The sequence below is a fragment of the Dermacentor variabilis genome, chromosome 3 (genome assembly GCF_050947875.1).
Source record: "Dermacentor variabilis isolate Ectoservices chromosome 3, ASM5094787v1, whole genome shotgun sequence".
Lineage (NCBI taxonomy): Eukaryota > Metazoa > Arthropoda > Arachnida > Ixodida > Ixodidae > Dermacentor > Dermacentor variabilis.
The window spans coordinates 43438100-43459803 of NC_134570.1; the positions used below are offsets into that span (position 1 = coordinate 43438100).

At 53.5% G+C, this 21704-nt stretch overlaps 1 protein-coding gene across 5 annotated transcripts in view; it reads left to right on the forward strand.

Annotated features, from left to right (window-relative positions):
- The window catches only part of LOC142575473 (uncharacterized), a 74078-nt gene that overhangs the window by 4382 nt on the left and 47992 nt on the right, over positions 1-21704 (forward strand). For 4 of the 5 annotated variants that reach the window (XM_075684866.1, XM_075684867.1, XM_075684864.1 and 1 more), the window contains 5 exons: positions 582-730; positions 8378-8527; positions 10499-10628; positions 12051-12268; positions 14456-14654. In XM_075684866.1, coding sequence (XP_075540981.1) covers positions 582-730; positions 8378-8527; positions 10499-10628; positions 12051-12268; positions 14456-14654 — 846 coding nt within the window. The remainder of the gene's footprint in view (positions 1-581; positions 731-8377; positions 8528-10498; positions 10629-12050; positions 12269-14455; positions 14655-21704) is intronic. The other variant, XM_075684868.1, reaches the window with a different exon arrangement.

The following is a 21704-nucleotide window of genomic DNA, read 5'->3' on the forward strand; positions in this document are numbered from 1 at the left end:
CGGTGCACAGCTGAGCAACGCGGTCTCCCACTGCTCTCTGGTCTTAATTATTTTATTCTGTATGGGTGTACGAGGACAAGCCCAAACCATATGTTGCAGGTCCGCCCTTTTTTGACAGAATCTACATATATCCGTGTAAAGGTCCGGGTAGTAGCGGTGGTAGGCCACCGGGTTCGGATATGTACCTGTTTGTAAGACGCGCCATGCCGTCGCTTGCCGTCTATTCAGCGAGGAGTGTGCCGGCGGGAAATGAGCCCTTCCCAATTTATAGTGTTTGGTAATCTCTTTAACGCTGGTCATCCGGTCTCTCTCCGTTCCCAGTAGTTGTTGCGTGTCACCTGCTCGGCCTGTCAGTTCTCGAGCCAGGTTGTGCGCTATTTCGTTCCCGTGAAGGGAGGAGTGTGCGGGTACCCATATAATGTGAATGTAGCGATCTTCACGAAAGTTGTTTAAAATTCTCAGCGCTTCCGGCGAGATTCTTCCTTTTGCATAGTTCTTGACGGCTGTCTTGGAGGCTCTTACTACGATGTTAGCCTCCGTGGAGGCTATTGCCAGTGAGACGCAAAATCTTTTTCTTTCAGGTGACACCGCCGGCGCTATCATAGAGGTGGACACACGCTTCTTCATACTGGCCTCCGCTCTGGTGGTGTTCTTCTACACATCGCTGGGCGGCGTCTACGTGGTCACACACACCGACGTCTTACAGATTGTCAGCATGACCGTCTGCCTGGCAAGTGAAGCGGCGTATCTGGCTGCAGCCCTTTAGATTGTATACATAGCCATACATATATACTTTATAAGAAACTCTGTTACGACTATACTCCCCATAATCCTCTGAGTATGTCTAGGTGTATTTCGGGCATCTGCCAGCGCTTTGGTGCAGCCGAGTCTCGCGAGCCACCTTTGCGGACACTTAAGGTTTGTTGAAGCATGTTGCCGCTATTTTCGTTCGGCCACTCAACATGCCAATAATCTTCTTAGTCAAGCCACTCAGAATCGAAACGTGGCCCACTGCCACGAAGTACATTGCAGAAACTTTCTGCCTGTTTATGAATGATTGGCCTGTAACCGTTTCGTATCCGCGATGCCTACTCCTAATTACAGATATCGCTACCACCGTTCCCGATCTCACCTGTCATTGCGAACAAACGATTAACGTTGTGGCAGCTATACAACCGAGATCTTATCCAAGTATACACACAGATGGTTCATGCAAGAATGGAAGCTTTAAAGGCCGGCGTATCGGCACATCAAAAGCGAATAACATTTAGGTTGTGCCACATAACGAGGCCCGAAGCGATATTGACGATTTTGTAGAAACGTACTCGGCCGTTAGGGTATGTGCCCTTCAGATAAAAAAAAATGACACATTTAAGCGGTCCGCCACCTAGAGCGTGTAATTTATTATAAAGTCTTCAAAACGTACATCTCTACCGATCGCCGCGACGCCGCTCCCCAGACTTCATCCGCCCCGTTACCACCTACGTAGCGGGTGCACGTGACCTCTGTCGGACGAACTATCCGATTGGCTACCCACGTCGCGTTGGTTGGTTATTCATTTCTATAAAAACCATAATGAAGGAAATACACAAGAACAATATAACGCCGCAGTCAAGCACTTCCGGCCCACAACCATAGCCGTCTGTTTGTATTACAACGTGCTCCGTGTTGATGCGAGCGGCGCTGTCAGTGTTGGTCTCGAGGTTTCTTTTCGCGAGGATCCTGACTCGCCCTTGTTGCCTTGTGGGCTGCAAACCTATAGCGATGTCAAGCTGCGGCATCGTGCGCCTCTGGAAGGCGACAGGCGAGCGGAGCGGCTGCAGCCCATGGGCTGTCGGTATCGGATCGGCGCCAGCATTTGCGCGTTTGCGGCCGTCACTTCGCGCCGGAGTATTACTACCACAATAGAGAGTTCTAGTTCGTCCAGAATTTCGGTAAATTCAGGTGGACTGGGCGTTTTGCCGGATGGGTGGAGGCGCGAAGGTGAGCGTCACCGGGTGCAGCCGCCCGGTGACGCAGAGGCAGAGCTCAACCAGACAAACGCAAATATAGCAATAATGCTACTTTATTGGTGTAAATTTTCGGCAGCAGGGTAATCGTGGACGCGTTCTCTTTTTAAATGTTTAAAATTATTTTCAGTTGGTCACAGCAATATTAGCTCTGTGGTTGGCTGGTTAAGCTCTGCGCCACCAAATGGCTGCACCGCGCAGGCCGTTCTTAGGCTGCTCACGTTTAGGCCTCCACCCATACGTCAGAACACCCAGCTCGCCTGCGTTTACCCCGACAGGACACTCGCAACACGTGGTGCTTGGATAGCTCTCGCTGGGGATCGAAGACCATGTGCTAGCGGAGAGGTTGGAGAGGCTTCGTGTGCTGGCTTGAACACACCGGGAGTAGGCTACACAGCGTCATATCATGACGAAGAGCCAGAGAAGGCGGAGCTTTGCCCTGGTCGGTCGGTGAACGAGTTCAGGAGGAAAGTTATGGCTATGGAGGAGGATAACTTGTAATAGTCCGTAGCTCTCTTAATGTGAGACGGTTTGCTTAAAATTGTGGCACGTATATGTTACTGTAGCTGTACCTTACGCGCCAAAAAAATTTTCAGACCATTTCATGAACCCTTTGATATCTACGACGGCACAGCTCAACACAGCACACTTCATATGTTGACAGCCGGGATCATTTCGAGGATTGATTCTGACGATTCGCAAGCTGCATTGTTGTGCATAAAATAAATGAGCTTGGTTATACTAAGCAAGACGTTAATACAGGAAATACAAAGGGCTTACATTACGGCAAAGGCTCTTCATGACATATTGCAATGGATTCCAGGCCATTGCAACATTACAGGAAATGTCGCCATTGGCACGCGCAGCACGCCAGAGTCGTTTACTATCGCTACTATTGTGTACGTTGTTTTTAAAACGAACTGTATATCCGAATGACCAAGAAAGCTTCGTTCACATATGGTGCGGAAAGCTCTAAATTATATAGATAGACCTTGACATGCGATTCACTACACCAACGAAAACCAGACCCTCAATTGAAACAGCAATTTATAGACTTCGGATACAAGCTTATAAAATATAGAGAAAACTGATAGCGTCGTGTACTCTTGTGAAGAAGCTGAAGGAGACATAGAACATCTACTGCAAAAATTGATACTCACCGTTAGGGGCTTTCCGCGAATATACTGTACCAAGCATGTGACGCCCCCTCGGGTATAATCTTTGCCTGCCAGGCTCGGTGGCCTGCCAGGCTCGGTAGGCAACATTGGTCACCGCACCGCAATAAACACCGACGAGCACAGCTGCTCGGCGGTCAGTCATCGTTCATCACCACCACGCTGCGGAGCGCCCGTCTAAAGGAGGGTGCCTCGAGCCCTCCCTTGTTCAGGAACCCGGGCGGACCGTGACACTGGCGACGAGTACCCACGGATCGTTCCACGCCGCCTTGAGCGGCGAAACACCGCCCCCTGTTGCTGCCACCATGCCCTTGTACGGAATGCTCGAGCCGTTCGAGGGAGATGGGTCCGCCTGGCCAATTTATGAGGAACAAGTCCACGTGTTCTTCCGGGCTAACAACACACCCGAGGCCAAACAGCGGGACATTTTCCTGGCCAGCTGCGGGACCCAAGTCTTCGATCTCCTGCTCGACCTTCTCAAGCCAGCCACGCCGCATGTTGAGACGCTGGGTGAGCTGCTCGCCATACTGCGCTCGCATTTCAACCCAGCACCATCCACACTAATGGAGCGTTTCCGCTTGCTTCAACACCCGGAGCCGCTGGGAAGGAGAGACCCTCGGGTAGTTCGTCGCTGCTCTACGAGGGTTAGCGAGTGCCTGCGTTTTCGGGGACCAGCTGGACTCACTGCTGCGGGACCGTTTCGTCTGTGGCATCAACAACCCCGCCATGCAGACGCGACTCCTTGAGTTTCCTGACCCCTCACTGGACGACGCCGTTAAGGCAGCGCTGGCAATGGAAGCTGCTGCGAAGGATGCCGGCGAGATTGCCTTAGCGACTGGCTCACCGTCGGCGGAAGCGGCGGTCAACAAGTTGGCGACAAAGGGCAGTACTTGCGGTCGCTGTGGGGGTGCCCACTCCCCCTTACAGTGCCAGTTCTCTCAAGCACAATGATTCAAGTGCGGGAACACTGGGCACCTGACACGGGTATGCCGAAGGGGGAGGACGAACAGCAAACAGCAGCAGCAGCCTCGTTCAAGCCCAGGTACCACACAAGCCCGCCGCCAGGGTAGCCGTCGCAAGGGTACGCGGCGGAGGCGTGCGCGTGGCAGCAGGCTCAAGTTCTTCCACGGCCAGGCTCCACGTCGTGGCCGAGGACCCGGCGATTTTCGACATGTGGCACACAGGCCTTGTACCGTCATCCGTGCCGCCGTACATGCTGACCGTTGAAATGTGCGGGCACCCAATTTCCGTGGAGCTGGACACTGGGCCAACGTGTCGGCCATGGCCGGGTAACTCTTCAGGCGTACTTTCCCAGGCGTGTCCGTGGAGGCTTCGGGCGTGATGCTGCTCAGCTACTCCGGGCAGCTCTCCCTTGTCCAGGGTCAGGCACACGTCAGCGTTCGCTCTGGCAACAGGGAGGCAACCCTTCCCTTTTACTTAACCAAGGGGTCGTCGAAACTGGATTCACGCACTGGGCGTTCGTCTGCCAGAGTACCAGGAAGCCAGCCTGCATGTGGTAAAGGACGTCCCCAGCCTCCGTTCGCCCTGAAGGACGGGGTCACCGAGGAGCTGCAACGGTTACAGCGAGAGGGCATCCTGGTGCCCGTCAAGACGTCTGAATGGGCCGCTCCCATCGTACCAGTCCTCAAGCAAGACTGTAGTGTCAGGATCTGTGGAGATTTCAAGGTTACTACCAACCCCGTCGTTACCGTCGAGAAGTACCCGTTTCCCCGGATTGAAGATCTCTGGTCAGCGTTGCCCGGTGGACAGAAGTTTAACAAGCTAGACCTCAGAGATGCTTACCAGCAGCTGGTGCTCCAGGATGCCTCCCGGAAATATGTTACAATATCGACAACTTTGGGCCTCTTACAGTACACGCCCTTACCATTTGGCGTGGCCTCAGCCCCAGCCATATTTCACAGAGATGGAAAACCCCTTCAGGGGCATGAGACACGTGGCGGTGTACTTGGATGACATCCTGGTTACTGGCAGCGACGACGGGGACCACCTGCAAAACCTGCACAACGTCCTGGCACGACTGCTGGACGCCGGTCGGAAGCTCAAGCTGGAAAAGTGCATTTTCCTCGCTCCCAGTGTTGAGTACTTGGGACATGTCATCTCCCAGGCTGGCCTAGCCTCGGCTCCACGCAAAGTTGATGCTGTGCTCAAGGCGTCTAAGCCCCATAACAAGGAGCTTCAGAGCTACCTCGGCCTCATCAACTTCTACAAGAGTTTCCTGCCGAACCTGTCGGAGCATCTACAGCCGCTTCATCTTCTGCTTCGAGATAGTCAGCAATGGGTCCGGAAGAAGGAGCAAGACTGGGCCTTCCAGCGCAGCAAGGAGCTAATCACTAAGGTTCCAGTGCTAGTACACTTCGACCCTGCCAAGCCTGTTGTCCTGACCGTAGATGCGTCGCCGTACGGCGTGGGAGCCGTCCTGGCGCACCGGGACAAGGATGGCCAGGAACGCCGTGTCGTTTGCTTCTCGTCGGCTACATGCTGCAAAGCAACATTAAAGCCAGCTGGACAATGAATGCTTGGCCCTAATGTTCGGTGTCGAACACTTCCACCAGTATCTGTGGGGCCGGAAGTTCGAGGCGGTCACGGACCACGAGCCTCTATTGGGGCTGCTGGTACCTGACAAGGTAGTTCCTGTGCAGGCATCACCTCGAGTGGTACGCTGGGCCTTGAGGCTGGCAGCTTCTAGTTACCAGCTTGGTTTACCGTCCGGGAAACAACCTGGGACCTGCTGAGGCCCTGAGCCGCCTGCCCCTGCCAGAGGTGACTGATGCTGTTCCGGAACCTGCTGAAGTGTTCATGCTGGAGCACGCGTACCAGGGGGTGTTCTCAAGATCTGTAGTATCGCAAGTGATCAGCTGGGACCCAGTCCTGTCTCAGGTGGTCAAGGCGGTGTCCCAAGGGGAAGAATTGTTTCAGCAGGCCTATAGCCACAAGGCCGCTGAGCTGAGCTTGCAGCAGGGCTGCCTACTGTGGGGTTCCAGGGTGGTGATACCACAAAGCCTCCGGTTCAGGGTCCTGCAGTTACTGCACGCGGGTCTTCCTGGCATGGAAAAGACTAAGATGGTGGCCAGGTCCCATGTTTGGTGGCTTTGCCTGGACCAGGACATCGTTCACATGATGCAGAGCTGCCAAATCTGCTAGGAGCATCAGTGGGCCTCACGACACGTCGAAATAACCCCCTGGCCGTTCCCACAGAGAACCTGGTCCCACCTGCATGTGGATTTTGGGGGCCCTTCAAAGGCCATTACTTCCTGGCGGTGGTGGACGCCTTTTCGAAGCCCCCCCCCCCCCCCGGTGGAGGCCCTACCTGTCGCCACTCCATCAGCAGGCACGACCATTGCAGCGCTACGACAGTTCTTCGCCGCCCAGGGGTTCCCGGACGTCATCGTGTCTCACAATGGTCCTGCTTTCGCCAGCACAGAGTGCCTGGTCTGACTGACGAACGGAATCCGCCGGATGATGGTTCCGCCGTACCATCCTGCTTGAAACGGTGCAGCCGAGCGGGTGCTGCAAACCATGAAAGACACGCTCAAGAAGAGCCAGACGGGATTTTCGGACGCATATTGCCCGGATACTGCTTCAGTACCGCACCACGTCCCACGATGTCACTGGCCGTGCCTCCTGTGAGCTCCTGCTGGGTCGGATGGGCAAGACACCCTTGGACGTCTTGCATCTGGACATCCGATCCACAGTGCTCCTGAAGCAGCTAAAGCAGAAGCTGGCTGCTCACCAAGGGTGCCATCCCGGGCCTTTGCCGGAGTCGGGAGCACCAGTTTTCGCCTAGAACTTCCGTCCTGGCACACCCTGGTCCGGCGAACAGGTGATGTCTCCTGCCAGCGCCTCATCGCTGCTCGTCCCGATCCCAGACGGGGCCACGTGGCACAGACACGCCGACCCTGTCAGGCGTCGCCTTGGGACCTGGTCAGCACCCTCGACTGCCACTTCAGAGTTCCAGCCCGCAGGAGGACAAGCGGGAACACAAGTCGCTTCCCGCGGAGCACAGCCCACCTCGGAGGCGTGAAGCGTGTCCAGTGGTGCTGCGACCGTTGGGCCGGTGTCAAGTCCGGCACCATTCACAAGGCCGACGACTGCGGACCCTCCGGATGGAGCGAGACTGGCTCAGGCAGCGCCCGGAGTTGCTACGCCCGGCCCCTCAACACCGGCGCCCAGGCGGAGTACTCGACGGCGGAGGCCACCGGATCGTTACTCGGCTGGGTAGCAGGCACCGTCGACCCGGCTAGAACGGGGGCAAAGCCTCGTAAATTGAACTTTGAAGTTTTTCTGTTGTCGACAAACAGACTGGGGGTAAGGGGATGTAACCAGCATGTGACGCCCCCTCGGGCATAATCTTTGTTAGCCTGCCAGGCTCGGTGGCCTGTCAGGCTCGGTGGCCTGTCAGGCTCGGCAGGCAACATTGGTCACCGCGCATGTGACGCCCCCTCGGGCATAATCTTTGTTAGCCTACCAGGCTCGATAGCCTGTCAGGCTCGCTAGGCAACATTGGTCACCACGCCGCAACGAACACCGATGAGCATAGCTGCTCGGCGGTCAGTCATCATTCATCACCACCACGCTGCGGAGCGCCCGTCTAAAGGAGGGTGCCTCGAGCCCGCCCTTGATCACGAACCCGGGCGGATCGTGACAGATACATACTCTGCATAGGAGGCCAAAATCGCCACTATAGGTGAAATACTGGGTGCATTACCATCATAAACATATGCAACACAGTGCAGCACGCGCATTAATGCAGTTTTTTGAAGTATCTACAATGTATCAGTTACTTAATCACATTGTTGTAACTTTCATCACGCGAAAACGTTTTATTTCTGGATGCTTTCTTTTCTGTATTTGCACATATTGGTGCTTTCATAATCCTTTAATTTTTTGTTACCGCGTTCCCGCGGCTCTTGTGCGCGTGTTAGCGTGTGCTGCGTTTGCCACCAAGTGGCGCAATTTGCGTATTTTTATGAACACTTGGATTTTGGGAACTGCTCGGGAACGTTTGTTTCTGCGTATCTATATATGTTGTGTGTGTTTGTCATCTTTAGAACTGTTGTTATTGTATTCTTTTTCTCTATTGTTTTAGGCTTCTACCTAGTTGGGAGCGCCCACAGGCACCAACATCTCCTTGTCTTGCACACTTTTTCTCACGAGTGAACGCTTTTCGTGCAGTGGATTTGCGTGCCCTTCTGCTTACGCAACCATGCCGTTGGACTGATGGTGCCTCCGCGCAGCGACTGGGTCGGCACCATCGCGTCTAGCGACGTGAGCCAGCTTTTCGACGCCTTCCTGATGACCGCACTCGGAGGTATTCCGTGGCAGGTAATTAAAAGCTCCAAAACTACCGGGAAACGTGTTTTGAGGCTATTGCTTTCCGTGGTGCTTGAGCAATCGATACAAACGAGTGATAAAAACTGGACTCGCTGCGCAGAAAGGTGCACTCGACATTTTCTTAGCAGATCTGCAAGCCCGATTTCTAGCATCACGAACCGATTTTGCGTAAACGTATCCACGTACTCCATCTCGCTAGTCGTTTGCGGCATTGTGGAAGCTGCAGGACTTCTTAGCCAATAGGAAGACCGAATACCCCCCTCGACATGTGTTTATCCGCGCCACGTCGTCTGCTCGGCTGCTGCGGAATTCGCGGTATACGATGTGCATGCGCAACAGTACTAACAAGTCACGTAACGCTGTAATGCATCATGTACTACGCAAAAACTAATTCTTTAATACTGCCATTAGTTAGACAGTTAGGCCCGGAACTACATCCCGCTGCGCAAGGATATTGGCTTTGTGCATCTCGTACCTTCGAAAGCGCTACAAATGTCTTGTCAGATGGACGCCAGCTTCCTGCAGTGGCTCGCGATCTAATGCCCAGAGCACCGCGCCTGAAAGGAGTAGAAACTCTGCCACCCTCTCTTCGCAAATCAAATGATCGCAGTCAGCTTGCATGAACGATCGGAGACACTCGTGAAGCATCCTAATTTGATGCTGAAGTCTTCTCGTAGCGTCAGACCTGGCGTCATTGACGTTGCGTTGTACTTCTGGCCTCTTTGGTGTACGTGCTTTGTTATTCCCGTGCTTTCCTAAAGCGGAGTTTTCTTTTGCAAACCCTCTCCCCGGACTTTAGCTTACCACATGGCTGCTACTTTCTTGCCCGAATAGTTCGCACATGGAAAAATGAGAATACCTAAGTGCACGATCGTTGGATCGAACCTCGGTTTCTCCCAGCGCAAGATCTTGACGCTATAACCACCAGTCAACCGTACCACCACATTTTTTCGCGTCGCAATTCCCTTTGCATGTATAGACGTCTGCTCACCTTTTTTTTTTTTCTCGACAAACACAAACATCAAACATGATGTTCTCGTGACATCACTGCGTGGACTTCTCACAGTGCATTCGGATGAACTGCTGTTTGCATTCCGGCTTGGATTGTGAACGGCGTACGTAGCCCATAAACATGATATGTTACGTGACGTAGATTAGTGACCTGTGCGGTGCATAAACATTGCGTAGGATTACACGGTGTGCAGATGACAATAAAGAAACTTGTGCGCATCGAATTTAGTCAAACGTTTCAAGAAAGCGTCCTTTGCACGAAAAATAAAATAAAATATAAAATAAAGAAATAGTCGCTGCGAGTGATAGACTTGTTGGTCAGGGCTGAGTTATTCTTTCTCTAATTGGTTCGTGTTAGATATGGGCGTATTTAATCACTCCCAATCTCCCGTACGCCACCGTTATTCTTTGAAAACCACAATTTTACTACCACAATGCCCCTTAAAATGAGGTCTGTGGTAAAATAATGGTTCTAGCTTCTCTAACCTCTCTAACATCTAGCATCTCTAAGCACTATGTACAATCCTTCAGTGGGTGTCTGAAGAGAAACGCTGAGGAAACATTTCGTCCCCAAAGGCTGTACGCAGCCTTCGAGGCCAGGCTTCGAAACCCGTCCACTGCGACATACTCAAGCAACGCCCCCCCCCCCATTCCTTTCCCCCTCCCCATCTCGAGGTGACACAATAGAACTCTTCCCTTCATACGTTCGGGCACGTATTTGTTTGTTTGTTTGTTTGTTTGTGGGGTGCGGAAATTGATTTTAGCCCTAAGCAGTACTTGGGCTTGTCTCACGGGCTTTAGTACTATGTAGTTGAGGGTTTAGCAGATTAATAAATTGACGCTCCTTCAAAGCTGATGCGCAGGCACTGCGCAAGCCCTTGGCCGGTCGTCGGTCCGTGTGCACGAGTGCAAATGCGACGGGGATAACTCGCGCAACAATGTTTGACGCAGGTGTACTTCCAGCGCGTGCTAAGCTGCGAGACCGACTTCGACGCCCGGATGCTCTCGTACTTGTCCGCCGTGGGTTGCATCGCGCTGGCCGTCCCGCCTGCAGTGATCGGCGCAGTGGCCAAAAGCGCGAGTACGTGCAGCTCGACTTGCAGCTGGTACCGATGCGCATGAAAGCAAGCGCGCGCATGCTGTGCAGCTCTCCGGCCTAGCCGTGCGGTAACTTTAGGTATGGTAGTCAAAGGCGGATATACAAGCAACATTAGTGACAGCATGTGACCTAGTTTCGAATACCCCACCCAATAGTCGCTATAGGTTCAACACGAATCTATTTCGAATAGTTTTCGAATGCTTCTTATTGCCAGCTGTGTATGATCGATTATGAAACTGAAGCAAAAATAAAACGAATTTCACCCCTGTTCCACGTGGACATAAGGAACGGGAACCAACGTGACCACGCTGCGTCGCTAGCGGCCAAACTTCCCAGCTAAACCGCAATCATTAGCGCTCAAATTTCGCTCATGCATGACATTCGGCAATGGGTATTGTTTGGTACTCTTTATCCGTGCGACAACCGTGTGTTTTCTTTTCGGATTTTCTCTCTGAATAGTGGCACCATCCACAGCGAAATTTGTAACTATAGAGAATAATTTTTTTTTCACTCTGCCATCGCTGCAGTCAGCGCGCGTTTTTAAGGTCTAACCTGCTCATGACTGCCTTTTAAACTTATTATTTCTTCATAACGCTCCATTACAGCTTTTGATGAAGCGTACTCATAATGTGAAATGTAATGACAGGAACTTGCTAATATGACGAATACTGTGACGTTAACAATGTTTCATATTGTTACGCGAATGGAGCACTGATGACACGGAAGACTGTGCACGATGTGATTACACAGCGGATTGCAACTCTGGCCAGTCTAGCTAAAAGCGTGCGCGTCTTCTCCGTCGACGGCTTCGTCGGGACGACTGCGTTCCGACCATTTCAATGAACGTGCGTATCGATATTATTGGAGAAAAAGGAACTAGTCGAAAACTTTTCGAAAAGTATTTGAGATTCGATTTGATCCGATTCGCTATTGGCAGTGTTTGATTTGGTCTTGTAGCGGCATCGACGTCGAGGAAGGTGAGGAGGACGGCGGCTGGCTAGGGACAGGCCTAGGAAGCGAAGCGGGGGCGTGGCTCCGATCTCTTGCGGCCGGCGCGAGGTGGCCGAGAGATTTGTATCCGCCGAGGAATGACCGTCAGCTATAGGGGTCTTCTGCTCACTAAAAACGTACTCCCGTTTATTGTGGCTCATCGTCACCACTGATTTTGCGCACCACGGTATAAAAAAAATTACCATTCACACACACCCAATATAATTGGTCGGTGCTCGTGCTCAATATTTTTCGAAGCACGGCGACAGAGAGAGAAAGGGTATGGAACGTGTTCTGTCTTCCTGTCTCTGTCGTCGCATATAAAAAAAAGCATCTTACCAACAGTTTTAGCGTTAATCTTTTACGTGTATGGGCCCAGGGAACGCGCCTTTCTTTTTCCCTTCGCCCTTTCAGACTTTACGGCGGCCGGCTATCCGGGTCCGTACTATTTGCGCGACAAGGACGTCGTGAGGGTGCTGCCGTATTCCATGCGCTACCTGACCACCGGCTTTGTCTCCATGCTGGGCCTGGTCGGCATCACGGCTGCGATCATGTCGTCGGCGGACTCTTCCATGCTCAGTGCGTCCTCCATGGTCACCAAGAACGTCTACCAATCCATCGTTCGACCCACGGTATCGTATGCGGCTCCAGAAATACTTCGCTTAAGATGGCACTAATTCAGTTTCGCTCGTATCACTAGACAATTAGCTTAGACCCAAGATATTGTTTTCTAACCTTCGTGGCTTATATACACTATTCCACCATAACTCTACTTATGTTTTCACGCTAAGAGATTGACTTGGACGAACAAGTGAAGGCTGCAGTTCCGTTTCTTGCATTTGGTACCAAAACCGAAGGTACGGCAGTGCGACGTTGTGGATATAATTTAATTGTAGACTGAAAAGGGCCTGTAGGAAGGAAAACAAGAGGCGAAAGGCAGCGAGGTTAACTAGAGTAAGGGCCCGGTTGGCTGTGGAGCCATGTGGTATGCGGAGCTTCAGATCAGGATCTAGGGAGGAAAGGCGCTAGTTTCTAAACGCCTGCCGAATTCGATGGGGCCAGGGTAAGCTCGCGAGCAAGCGCACGGAGATTTCCCGCTGCGTCTGTTCTTGACAGCGGGGCAGCAACGCAATCGGCACTGGGATGTGAAGATCGAGTAGCTGTGTCTGCCTGCTCGTTTTCAAGGATGCCACAATGACTTGACAACTACTGAAATACAATGTCCTGTCCTGTCTCAACTGCCCGAGGGTAAATTTCTCGTGTGTCCGCGACAAGTCGCTCGTTCTTTGTTTCTTCCGTTTCTTAATTCATATTCAACCGTTTCATCTTCGTTTGCTTACGGGGGTATGAACCATTCCTGATGATGATCTTTTTTTTGTCTCGCCGGACTAGACGCCGATTTTTTACGGTATGAGCCATTGCAACGACCCACTTAATAAGAGCTCTGCAAGCGCGTATAATCGTTACTGATTACAGCGGCTCCACTGGTGCGTGGGTCCATGGCGTAATGGTTTCACTGTCGGGCTTCTGTGTTAGAGGTCCTGTGTTCGAATCCAGCCGTCGAATAATTTTATTAGTGTTTATTTATATATTTATTTATGACGCTGTACTTCCTTAAGAAAGATCACATTGCAAAGTCACGAAGCCGTTCAACGCTAGAAGGTCGAAGTTTAGGCAAATCCACTCACTACCCATCATTGCCAAGCTGGCTGAACTAGCTTGCCATGCTTGCAGTTGCCGTGGACACTAGCGCCACAGTTTCATCTAATAATTGTCTGAGACTCTGTGATGCAAGCTGTAAGAGCACATCAGGTGCCACACGTGTAACTGTGTTGTGGCGTCACGGCACAGCATGTGTTCACGTGGGAGCAGAGCATTGCGACGTTTTGACACTTTTGACACTGAGAAAGAAAAGCCTGACAGGCTTTTCTTTCGAGGAGCCCTTATGGGTTTCCTTTGTAGCAATTGCTACGATTGGGCGGATGTCTCATATCCCCTTTATTTATACCACCAGTGTTACGAGCTTAAATTTTGCATTGCACCTTAAACCGTAGACGTCTCACACCAAGCTCGCAAGATTTGAGCGCATTCGGAGTAGTATAAAAGTCGTATTCGAACCGTACAGAGTGGTGATGAATTAAAACGAAGCCTCGGAAACGTCTGCCTCGTGGTGTAAGGGAAGCCGATCTCAAAGGCCACGCTTTTGTATACTGCAAGCACCAGAAGCGATTGCAGGAACTGGAAATGCGTCGTAGCATTCATATGCATCATTTTGTTAAATGGTTCGTGGCGGTCCACTGCTGCTTTTTTTACCACGCGAGCGAAGGAATTGCGGGCGCAATTCAACGGCGACGCCCTTGCTGCGCCATCGGGTGCCAGAGCGTGCGGAACAAAGCGTCTCTCTCGGAACTGTTTCGGAGCACACAACAAAGCGGCGGCCCTACACTTCCTGACGTCACGCAACTGATGCTAAAATGGCGGTCGCTGTCCGTGGGAACTTGGCGCTTGGATGCAGCGATTTCAAATTCAGATTTCTCGTTAAAGGCCCAGTTCTTTGAGTATAGTCAAATTGGGCCCTCTACTTTCAGTTACACTGAAAAAAAAACTGGGAATAGTCGAACGTCCTTAGTAATGGCCCCTTTAAGGTGCGCGCAAGGCACGCCACATGTTTTTTTCTTTCCGCCTTCACTGGGAGAGTTGGTATAAGTTCATGGCTGCAACAGCGCCAGTAAAGATAAGTCAAGAGAAAGTCGAGGACAAGGTACGTCGAAGAGCGCACTCTGGTGTCCGTTCCGAGAGCATCCAACTGCTTTCTGCAGGCTTCCGACATCGAGGTGTCCCTGGTGCTGCGAGTCATGGTGTTCGCCATCGGGTCATGGGCCACCTACGTGGCGCTGTCCGTGAATTCCGTGTTCGAGCTGTGGCTGCTCTGCTCGGACATAGTCTACGTGCTGCTGTTCCCGCAGATGATCTGCGTCCTCTACTTCGAAGATAGCAACACGTACGGCGCCTTCTTGGGTGAGTCAGAAATTGTATGATGGACTATTGACAAATGTGTTGGCGTTACGTAAATTTTATTATGAAGTGCAGTGGAGGAAACTCGATCGGGGAAAAAATTAAAGGTAGCGCGTATAGATGATGCTTTTTACATTCTCTAGGGATTATCTCGTGACCCCGAAGTAAGTAAATTTTGACGTATGGCACAACTGCGTGCCACAGGTCGTGTGTGCCATTCGTGTCACGACCTAAATCAATATCTGGAGGTCTCCCCGAGACCCGATAGCGAACGCTAAAACCTTCCACACCAAAGTGACCGCTAAGTCGGAAACGTGCAGGAAGCTGTTGGGTATGCTAGTACCGGAGATATCAGTGTGCTCTCCAAAGTACCGTATTTACTCGAGAAAAAGACCCGCCGTCATGTGAGACCAGTACCCCGCCATGTCACTATTCTTTATAACGGCGGTTTCACCCGAAGGCGAACAATTGAAAGCGATAGCTAGTTTTATCACCGCGCTCGAGTTCCTCACACACGTAAGCCAAGCCTGTATCTTCTCATTTTTCTTGAATAAATGCTTTATTTATTCTCCCTCGGATATGATGACTAACCTCGGACGGTGTCTTGACGATACACGGAGGCGACGTGTCTACGCGACGCCGCGCTAGAAGCAACCTGTTGCAGTAACATCGCCCCTGGCAGATAACCAGGCGTCTCACAACGCTCACGCGCGATGAGGAACGCCGGCAGCAGGTGGTGGTGGTACAAACTTTATTTAGTGAAGGCCAAGAAACGAAAAGAAAATTAAGATGCCGCCGTTCCATGGGTGGCCTTCAGGCTGCTGGCCTTGGCACCAGAGCTTGCCAAAGCAGCCTCCCACAGCTGCGGACTAGATACATGCCAAGAGGCAAGAGGAGAGTGTTTCGGGCATGAATAGAGAATATGAGCTTAGTCTGCTTGTGGGTGTCTGCAGGGCGTGCATTCGGGTGAGGAGGCACCGGGGTGAATAAGGGCAAGTCGGGCAGGAGAGAGGAGAGTGTGAGCCTGCAAATGGCTCACAATGGCTGTAATGCTCTGTTGGAGCTTAGGTAGGGATTTGTGAGGGGGAGGGAGGGATACGCGAGAGTTGCGGTAATGAAGGGTGATGTCATGGAAGGTGAAGAGGGACGCACGCGTGTCCATCCCGGAGTGGAAGGGGCCAGCTCGGTCTGTCATCTCGCGAGCGATGGAATTTGCCGCCTCGTTGCCAGGGTGCCCCGCGTGAGCCGGAACCCAGAGTTACGACGAGAAGGGGGAGGGGAGTGCTCAATGATGCTGAGCGCTGAGGAGGAGATGCGATCCTTCGCAAAGTTGTGGACTGCAGCTTTGGAGTCGCTGAATATGAAACGGGCCGGGGTAGTGGCAATGGCGAGCGCAATAGCTGCCTCCTCTGCGGCAGTGGACGTGAGGGCAGGTATAGTGGTAACGGTCAGGGGAGAAAGTGTATGGGAAGTGGTGGTAAGGGCGTAGGCGGGGTGGGGAATTGTACGGCGCCGCATCGACATACACAGCATTAGACTGTGTGCCGTAGTGGCGCCAGAGGGTGAAGGAGCGGGCAGAGCGGCGGTAGGTGTGATGCTTAGGGCGTTTGTTCATGGGAAGAGGGTTGACAGTGAGCGTGGAAGATACACAGGAGGTTAAGGGATGGGTTACACTGGCAGGGGACACAGGGGTCAAGCGGAGGGAAGAGAGAAGGGCTCTACCAGACGGGGTGCGAGAAAGGCGGTCGATTTGTGCCCTGCGGTGGGCCTCCACAAGCTCTGAAAGAGTATCGTGGATGCCCATCACCAGCAGACGAGAAGTGGGGTGTGGGTAGGGAGCGCAAGGGCCGACTTGTAGGCCTGGCGGATGAGACAGTTCACCTTCTCTTCCTCGGCGCGAGAGAAAGAGATAGGGGAGGGAGCAGACAAAGCGGCTGAGAACGAAGGCCTGGACAAGACGACGGAGGTCGTGCTCACGCATGCCGTGGTGCCGGTAAGTCGGACGGTCTGGTGGACGGTAGTAATTAGGCGGGAAAGGACGGCAGTGTGTTTGCCGTTGGATTGGAGAAGGGAGACCCAGAATGCGGAGGCAGGAGACAGAAGGGACGAGTTGCGCGTCAGTAATGAAGCTAAGGGTGGGGGACGAGGTGGGGGCCGTGCCCCGAGCCGGGAGGAGCAGAAGCTCCGACTTTGACGGGGAGCAGGCCGACCCGACTGCGCGAGCATCACCGGCAACCACGTCCACGCACGCCTGGAGGACGGCCTCCATCTCTCCAATATTTCCGGTGGTCACCCAGAGGGTGATATCATCGGCGTAGAAAGCATGGGACAGGTAAGGAATGGTAGCGAGAGCGCGTGCCATGGGTGAAAAGAGTGATGTTGAAGAGAAGGGGGAGAGCACAGAACCCTGGGGGTGCCCAGATTTCCAAGAGGGAAATTTAGAGAAGACAGAAGGCTGAATGAGATCTCAGCCGTGCGACGGGCAAGGAAAGCCGTGATATAACCGTGGATACAAGGACCCACGTTAAAGGTGGAAAGAGCATCTAGGATGGCGGAATGGAGGACGTTGTCATGTACAGCCACGCTTTCGTCATGTCCAGTGCCAAGACCGCACGAGAGTGCTTGGCGTGAAGAGGGTGAAGAACCTCTTCGGAGAGCTGGAGCATGACGTCATGGGTAGAAAGGGAAGGACAAAAGCCGAACATTGAATCGGGGAAAAGGTGCATGTCGTCTAGAAAGTTCTGCAAGCGGTCGAGAACAACGTGCTCCAAGAGCTTACCGAGACAGGAGGTGAGGGAAACGGGGCGGAGATTTTGGATGTCTATTGGTTTGCCAGGTTTGGGGATGAAAGTTACCTTAGCGTGGGTCCACTTGGAAGGAAGAGTACTTTCATGCAAATGTTTGTTATAGAGTTCGGTGATGACCTCGAGGGATGGAGTGTCCATATTACGGAGGGCATTGTTACGGAGGGCATTTGGTCGGCCCCCGGAGGTGATGCGGAGCTTATGCAGCGCGGCACGAACCTCGCTCGGGGTGATATCTGCGTCGAGTGCAGAATTAGGGTTGCCGGTGAAGGCTGGGAGAGAGGAAGGGGGGTTGGTGCAGAGATAGCCATCACTAAGAGCAAGAAGAAAGTCGGAATCAGAGTGGAAATGAGTGAAGGAAGTGCGTCACGTCCCTGCGGTGCGTGGCCTTGGAATTGGATGGGTCAAGCAGGGCACGTAGGAGAGCCCACGTATCTCTCAGCCCGAGGTTACCAGCCATGCGCTCGCAGGTCTGGCCCCAATGCTCTCTGGTGAGAGAGGAGCAGTGCTCCTCCATTTCCATTGCTAGGCGACCAAGGCGCAGGCGCAGCGAGCGGTTGTGCTTCTGGGAAAGCCAGCGGCGGTGCAGGGAGTGATACGCCTCCCAGAGGTGCAGGAGGCGACTATCAGCCGGGTATGAGTGAGGAGGGGTGGGGACGGTGGAGGTGGCAGAGGAAACATCCTGAAGCAAGTTGGTGGTCCACTCAGAAAGGTCTGAGATGGAGGTAGAGGCTTCTTGCCGCGACTGGTGGAAGCGATCCCAGTCCACCACCCGAACCAGGGGCTTGCGGGAGGAAGACAGAGTGGGAAAGGAGAAAGAGATGGACAGAATATAGTGGTCGCTACCGAGAGAGACCCAGGTATTCGTCCACACCGCGTCCGGGATATTTTTGCTGATCGAAAGGTCCGGATTAGTGTTCCGTTGTGCGCTGGAGCCAATGCGGGTGGGTTTCGAGAAATCGTTAAGGACGGTCAATTGTTCGCTCTGCACGAAGGTCCATATCGCCAGGCCCTTCCTGAAATTGTTGGGGTAGCCCCAACTTACGTGATGAACGTTGAAAATCCCCAAGAATTAAGCGCGCGTTCCGGCTCGCGCGTGAGATGGCGTTGCGGAAGAGGAGGAGGGGAACTGCAGGTGTGCGGGGAGGGCTGTATACATTAAGGACAAAAAGGCTGGCATCTTGCCGCCGCCAGGGAAGGAGTTCCAAGAAGAGGTGAGTGCACTCAGGAACGTCGAGCGGATGCTCGATTGCCATGTAGGTGCGATGAAGTAGCGTGGCAACGTTCGGAGGTGAAGGGAAAGCAGGGTGCAAAGCTGTGCAGTCACGTAGTTTTACTGGGTTTAATGGGGAGAAGGTTTCTTGAAGGGCGATGATAGCGGGGAATTCGGAGGGAGGGATGTTCTGGAGGTGGAGCTGCAGCGTGTTCCGCTTTGCGCGGAAGTCGCGGCAGTTCCACTGCCTGAAATTAAGGCGCGGGGGTAGTCTGGCCATCTTGAGGCCGGGGTGCCCCTGCTGGTGCAGGGTGCTTGGGAGATGAGGATGAGGAGAGGAAGGATGAGCCATTAATGGTCCGTACGCAGAGCTGTAATGGCGGCCATGAGGCGTCGTTCATGTGCCTTGAGGAACGAGGCCGTGTGGCGGATGACAGCCTCCATTTCCGGGGTAGGGACAGGTTCGGTAGAGGAGCGCCTCTTATGTGGAGGGCTGCGGGAGTTGGAGGCGGCACGAGAAGTCGCGGCCGAAGAGGAGGCGGACATAGGGGCGGGAGAGTGATGGGTTGTGAGGTTTGGTGAGGGGAATTTGTGGGGTGGTGGGGGCGCGCGAGCAGCGCCACCAGCTGTTCTTTTAGTAGGGCAATCTCGTTGCTCTGGGCTGCGATTTGAGCTTTGAGCTTTTCTTTTTCGGGTTCGGGTGTGGGAGGCTGCGATCGCCAGCTCACGTAGGAAGCAGTTCATGGGGTGTCTACGGGGGCTGGATGAGCGGGAGTCCTTGGCGGATGGTATTGACTGCGCTGAATTGGATGGCGTCGACTTGGGACTGGATGTGAGTGGGGAGGGACCACCTCGTCCGAAGCGGAGCTTACACGGGTGGGACCCTGTGAGATGTGTGCCACTGCACAAGATGCATTTAGAAGTGCAGTCAGGGGGGTCCCGAGCCGCGTGCATAGCTCCGCAGCGTGGGTGGCGTCCGGACATTGGCTTGGTACATACGTCGGAGCGGTGAGCATGGCTCCAACAATTGACACAAGCTTCAGCCTTGGGGCGGAAGGGGTAACAGATGAACAGGCCGCAGTTGAACACCACGGTGCGAGGGAGTTCTTTCGTGCCGACGAAGGTGATCAGGATGGACCGGGTGGGACCCATCTGCTTTGCGTCAGCGATGGCGTAAGTGCTGCTGGGATTCATAACATGCAGATCGTCGATTATCTCCTCTTGGTTTTGATTGTCTACGGCGTTGTAGAGTATGCCGGGGAGGGCGTTGTCGGGTGCGGCCACATAAGCGCGCAGTCGGTACAGCTGGGTGGCGAGACGCAACTCGGAGGTATGGGCATATTGCCGGGTGAGTTGCTCCGAGGGCGTACTGACGGTGAAAGGGTCTGTTGTAAGGGTTTATGCGTACGGCGGTCCTCGGCACGGGCGGCGGCGTAATCAACGCTGGCGCTAGAACATAATGAGGCAAGGAGGGCCCCATTGGTGGTTGTGCGGAGGTCGAGGCCACCTCCAGGGCGGAAGACTATCTTGTCGTCTTCCGCTGGGAGTCGAGGCAGCGGGACGTGGCGGCGTAAGCGGAGAGTCTTCAGCGATGGCGGGGGTGCCACGGCGGACTTAAGGTGGGCCTTAGTGGCTCAAACGGCTTCCTTTGGGTAGGCCGCTTGGAGCATTCGGGACCAGCGCGTGTCGTCATCAAATTCTTGTTGGGAGATGAGTGTACCGTCAACTATACATTTCATATCGGCGGCTTCGAGGCAACGGGAGCGAGTGTCGGCGCAGCGGACGCCGGTGCGACGCTAGGTGCAGCTGCGTGCTGCGGGCGAGGTGGCGTTGCGCCCAGTGTTGGGCTTAGCTCGGCGGACCCGTGGCTGGTCAAAGATGAGGCCCTGGTGAAACGGTGGTCGGCGGGTCCGGGCAAATGAGGTGTCAGGAAGGTCCTTACACTTTCGCGTGCTCGGTAGCAGAAACTGGAGGATATCCCGGACGAGATGCCGAAGCCAGGAGAAGAAATCGCGGAGCCCGTGCGAGGCACGTCCGAAGAACGCCGGGCGTGGCTTGCGTCTGCGCTGGCAGCAGCGTCGCAAGCGTCGCACCTCGATGGTGCGCGAGACTGAGAGACCGACGGAAAATCGTTTGGCGTTTGTCCGCACCCATTAAACGGATTGGATACATTTAGCTAGAGCATTACCGTAAGTTACGCTCGGACCATGATGTGGTGTGCAAACATGTGCTCTGCAGGCGCGCCAATCCGTTTCGCACAACTTTTCATCCCAGCAGCGGAAGGCAGAACGGCTCAGCTGACCTGGCGGCAGTTGCAGAGCCCCGATTGACCGGATCGTGGCGTTGCGTCCACTTTCTTTCGCCGTTTTTTTGCTTGCAAACGCAGTGCGAGTCTCTAAACTGTTGCACGATAAATGACGTCGATTTAACGACGAAGGCGTTGTGGCATGTATGACGACGAAGGCATGACGACAATTTGACATGAGTTCTGCGCCACCAGTGGCACTGTGGCCCTGGTTGACATCCCTTTGTTAAAGGGCTTATAGCTCAGGGCGCAAGCTCAGCAGAAAGTGTGTTTCTGAAATGACGGCGATGGTATGACGACAGCGTGATGATGAAGCACGACAATGGAGGACGGCGAAGGCGTGACGACAGCCAGGAGTCGGATGACGAAGCCTGGATGAGGACAATGTGACGACCACAAGTACATACCTAGTGACCCAAGCTAGTAGACAACTTGGGTCACCGGTTGGGAAAACGGTTAGGGGCAGGTGCATACATAACTCCTAAGTATGTAAGTATCTTAAGAATGATAATCGCAGTAATATGAACATTAACAAAAGCCACGAAGAAAAAGAAAGTCTAGGAGAGAGCATGCATCGTAAGGCATCTAGCCTTTGCAAGGCAACCTCCTCTGACGCCTTTCTCTCTTCCCGTGGAAACAGGGCAAATGTGCTCATCGCGCGTTGAATCCTGGAAAGCACGCCGTGCGGCTTGGTTCGTGGTAGGCTTGACTGCCGCTGGCCGCCGTTGTCG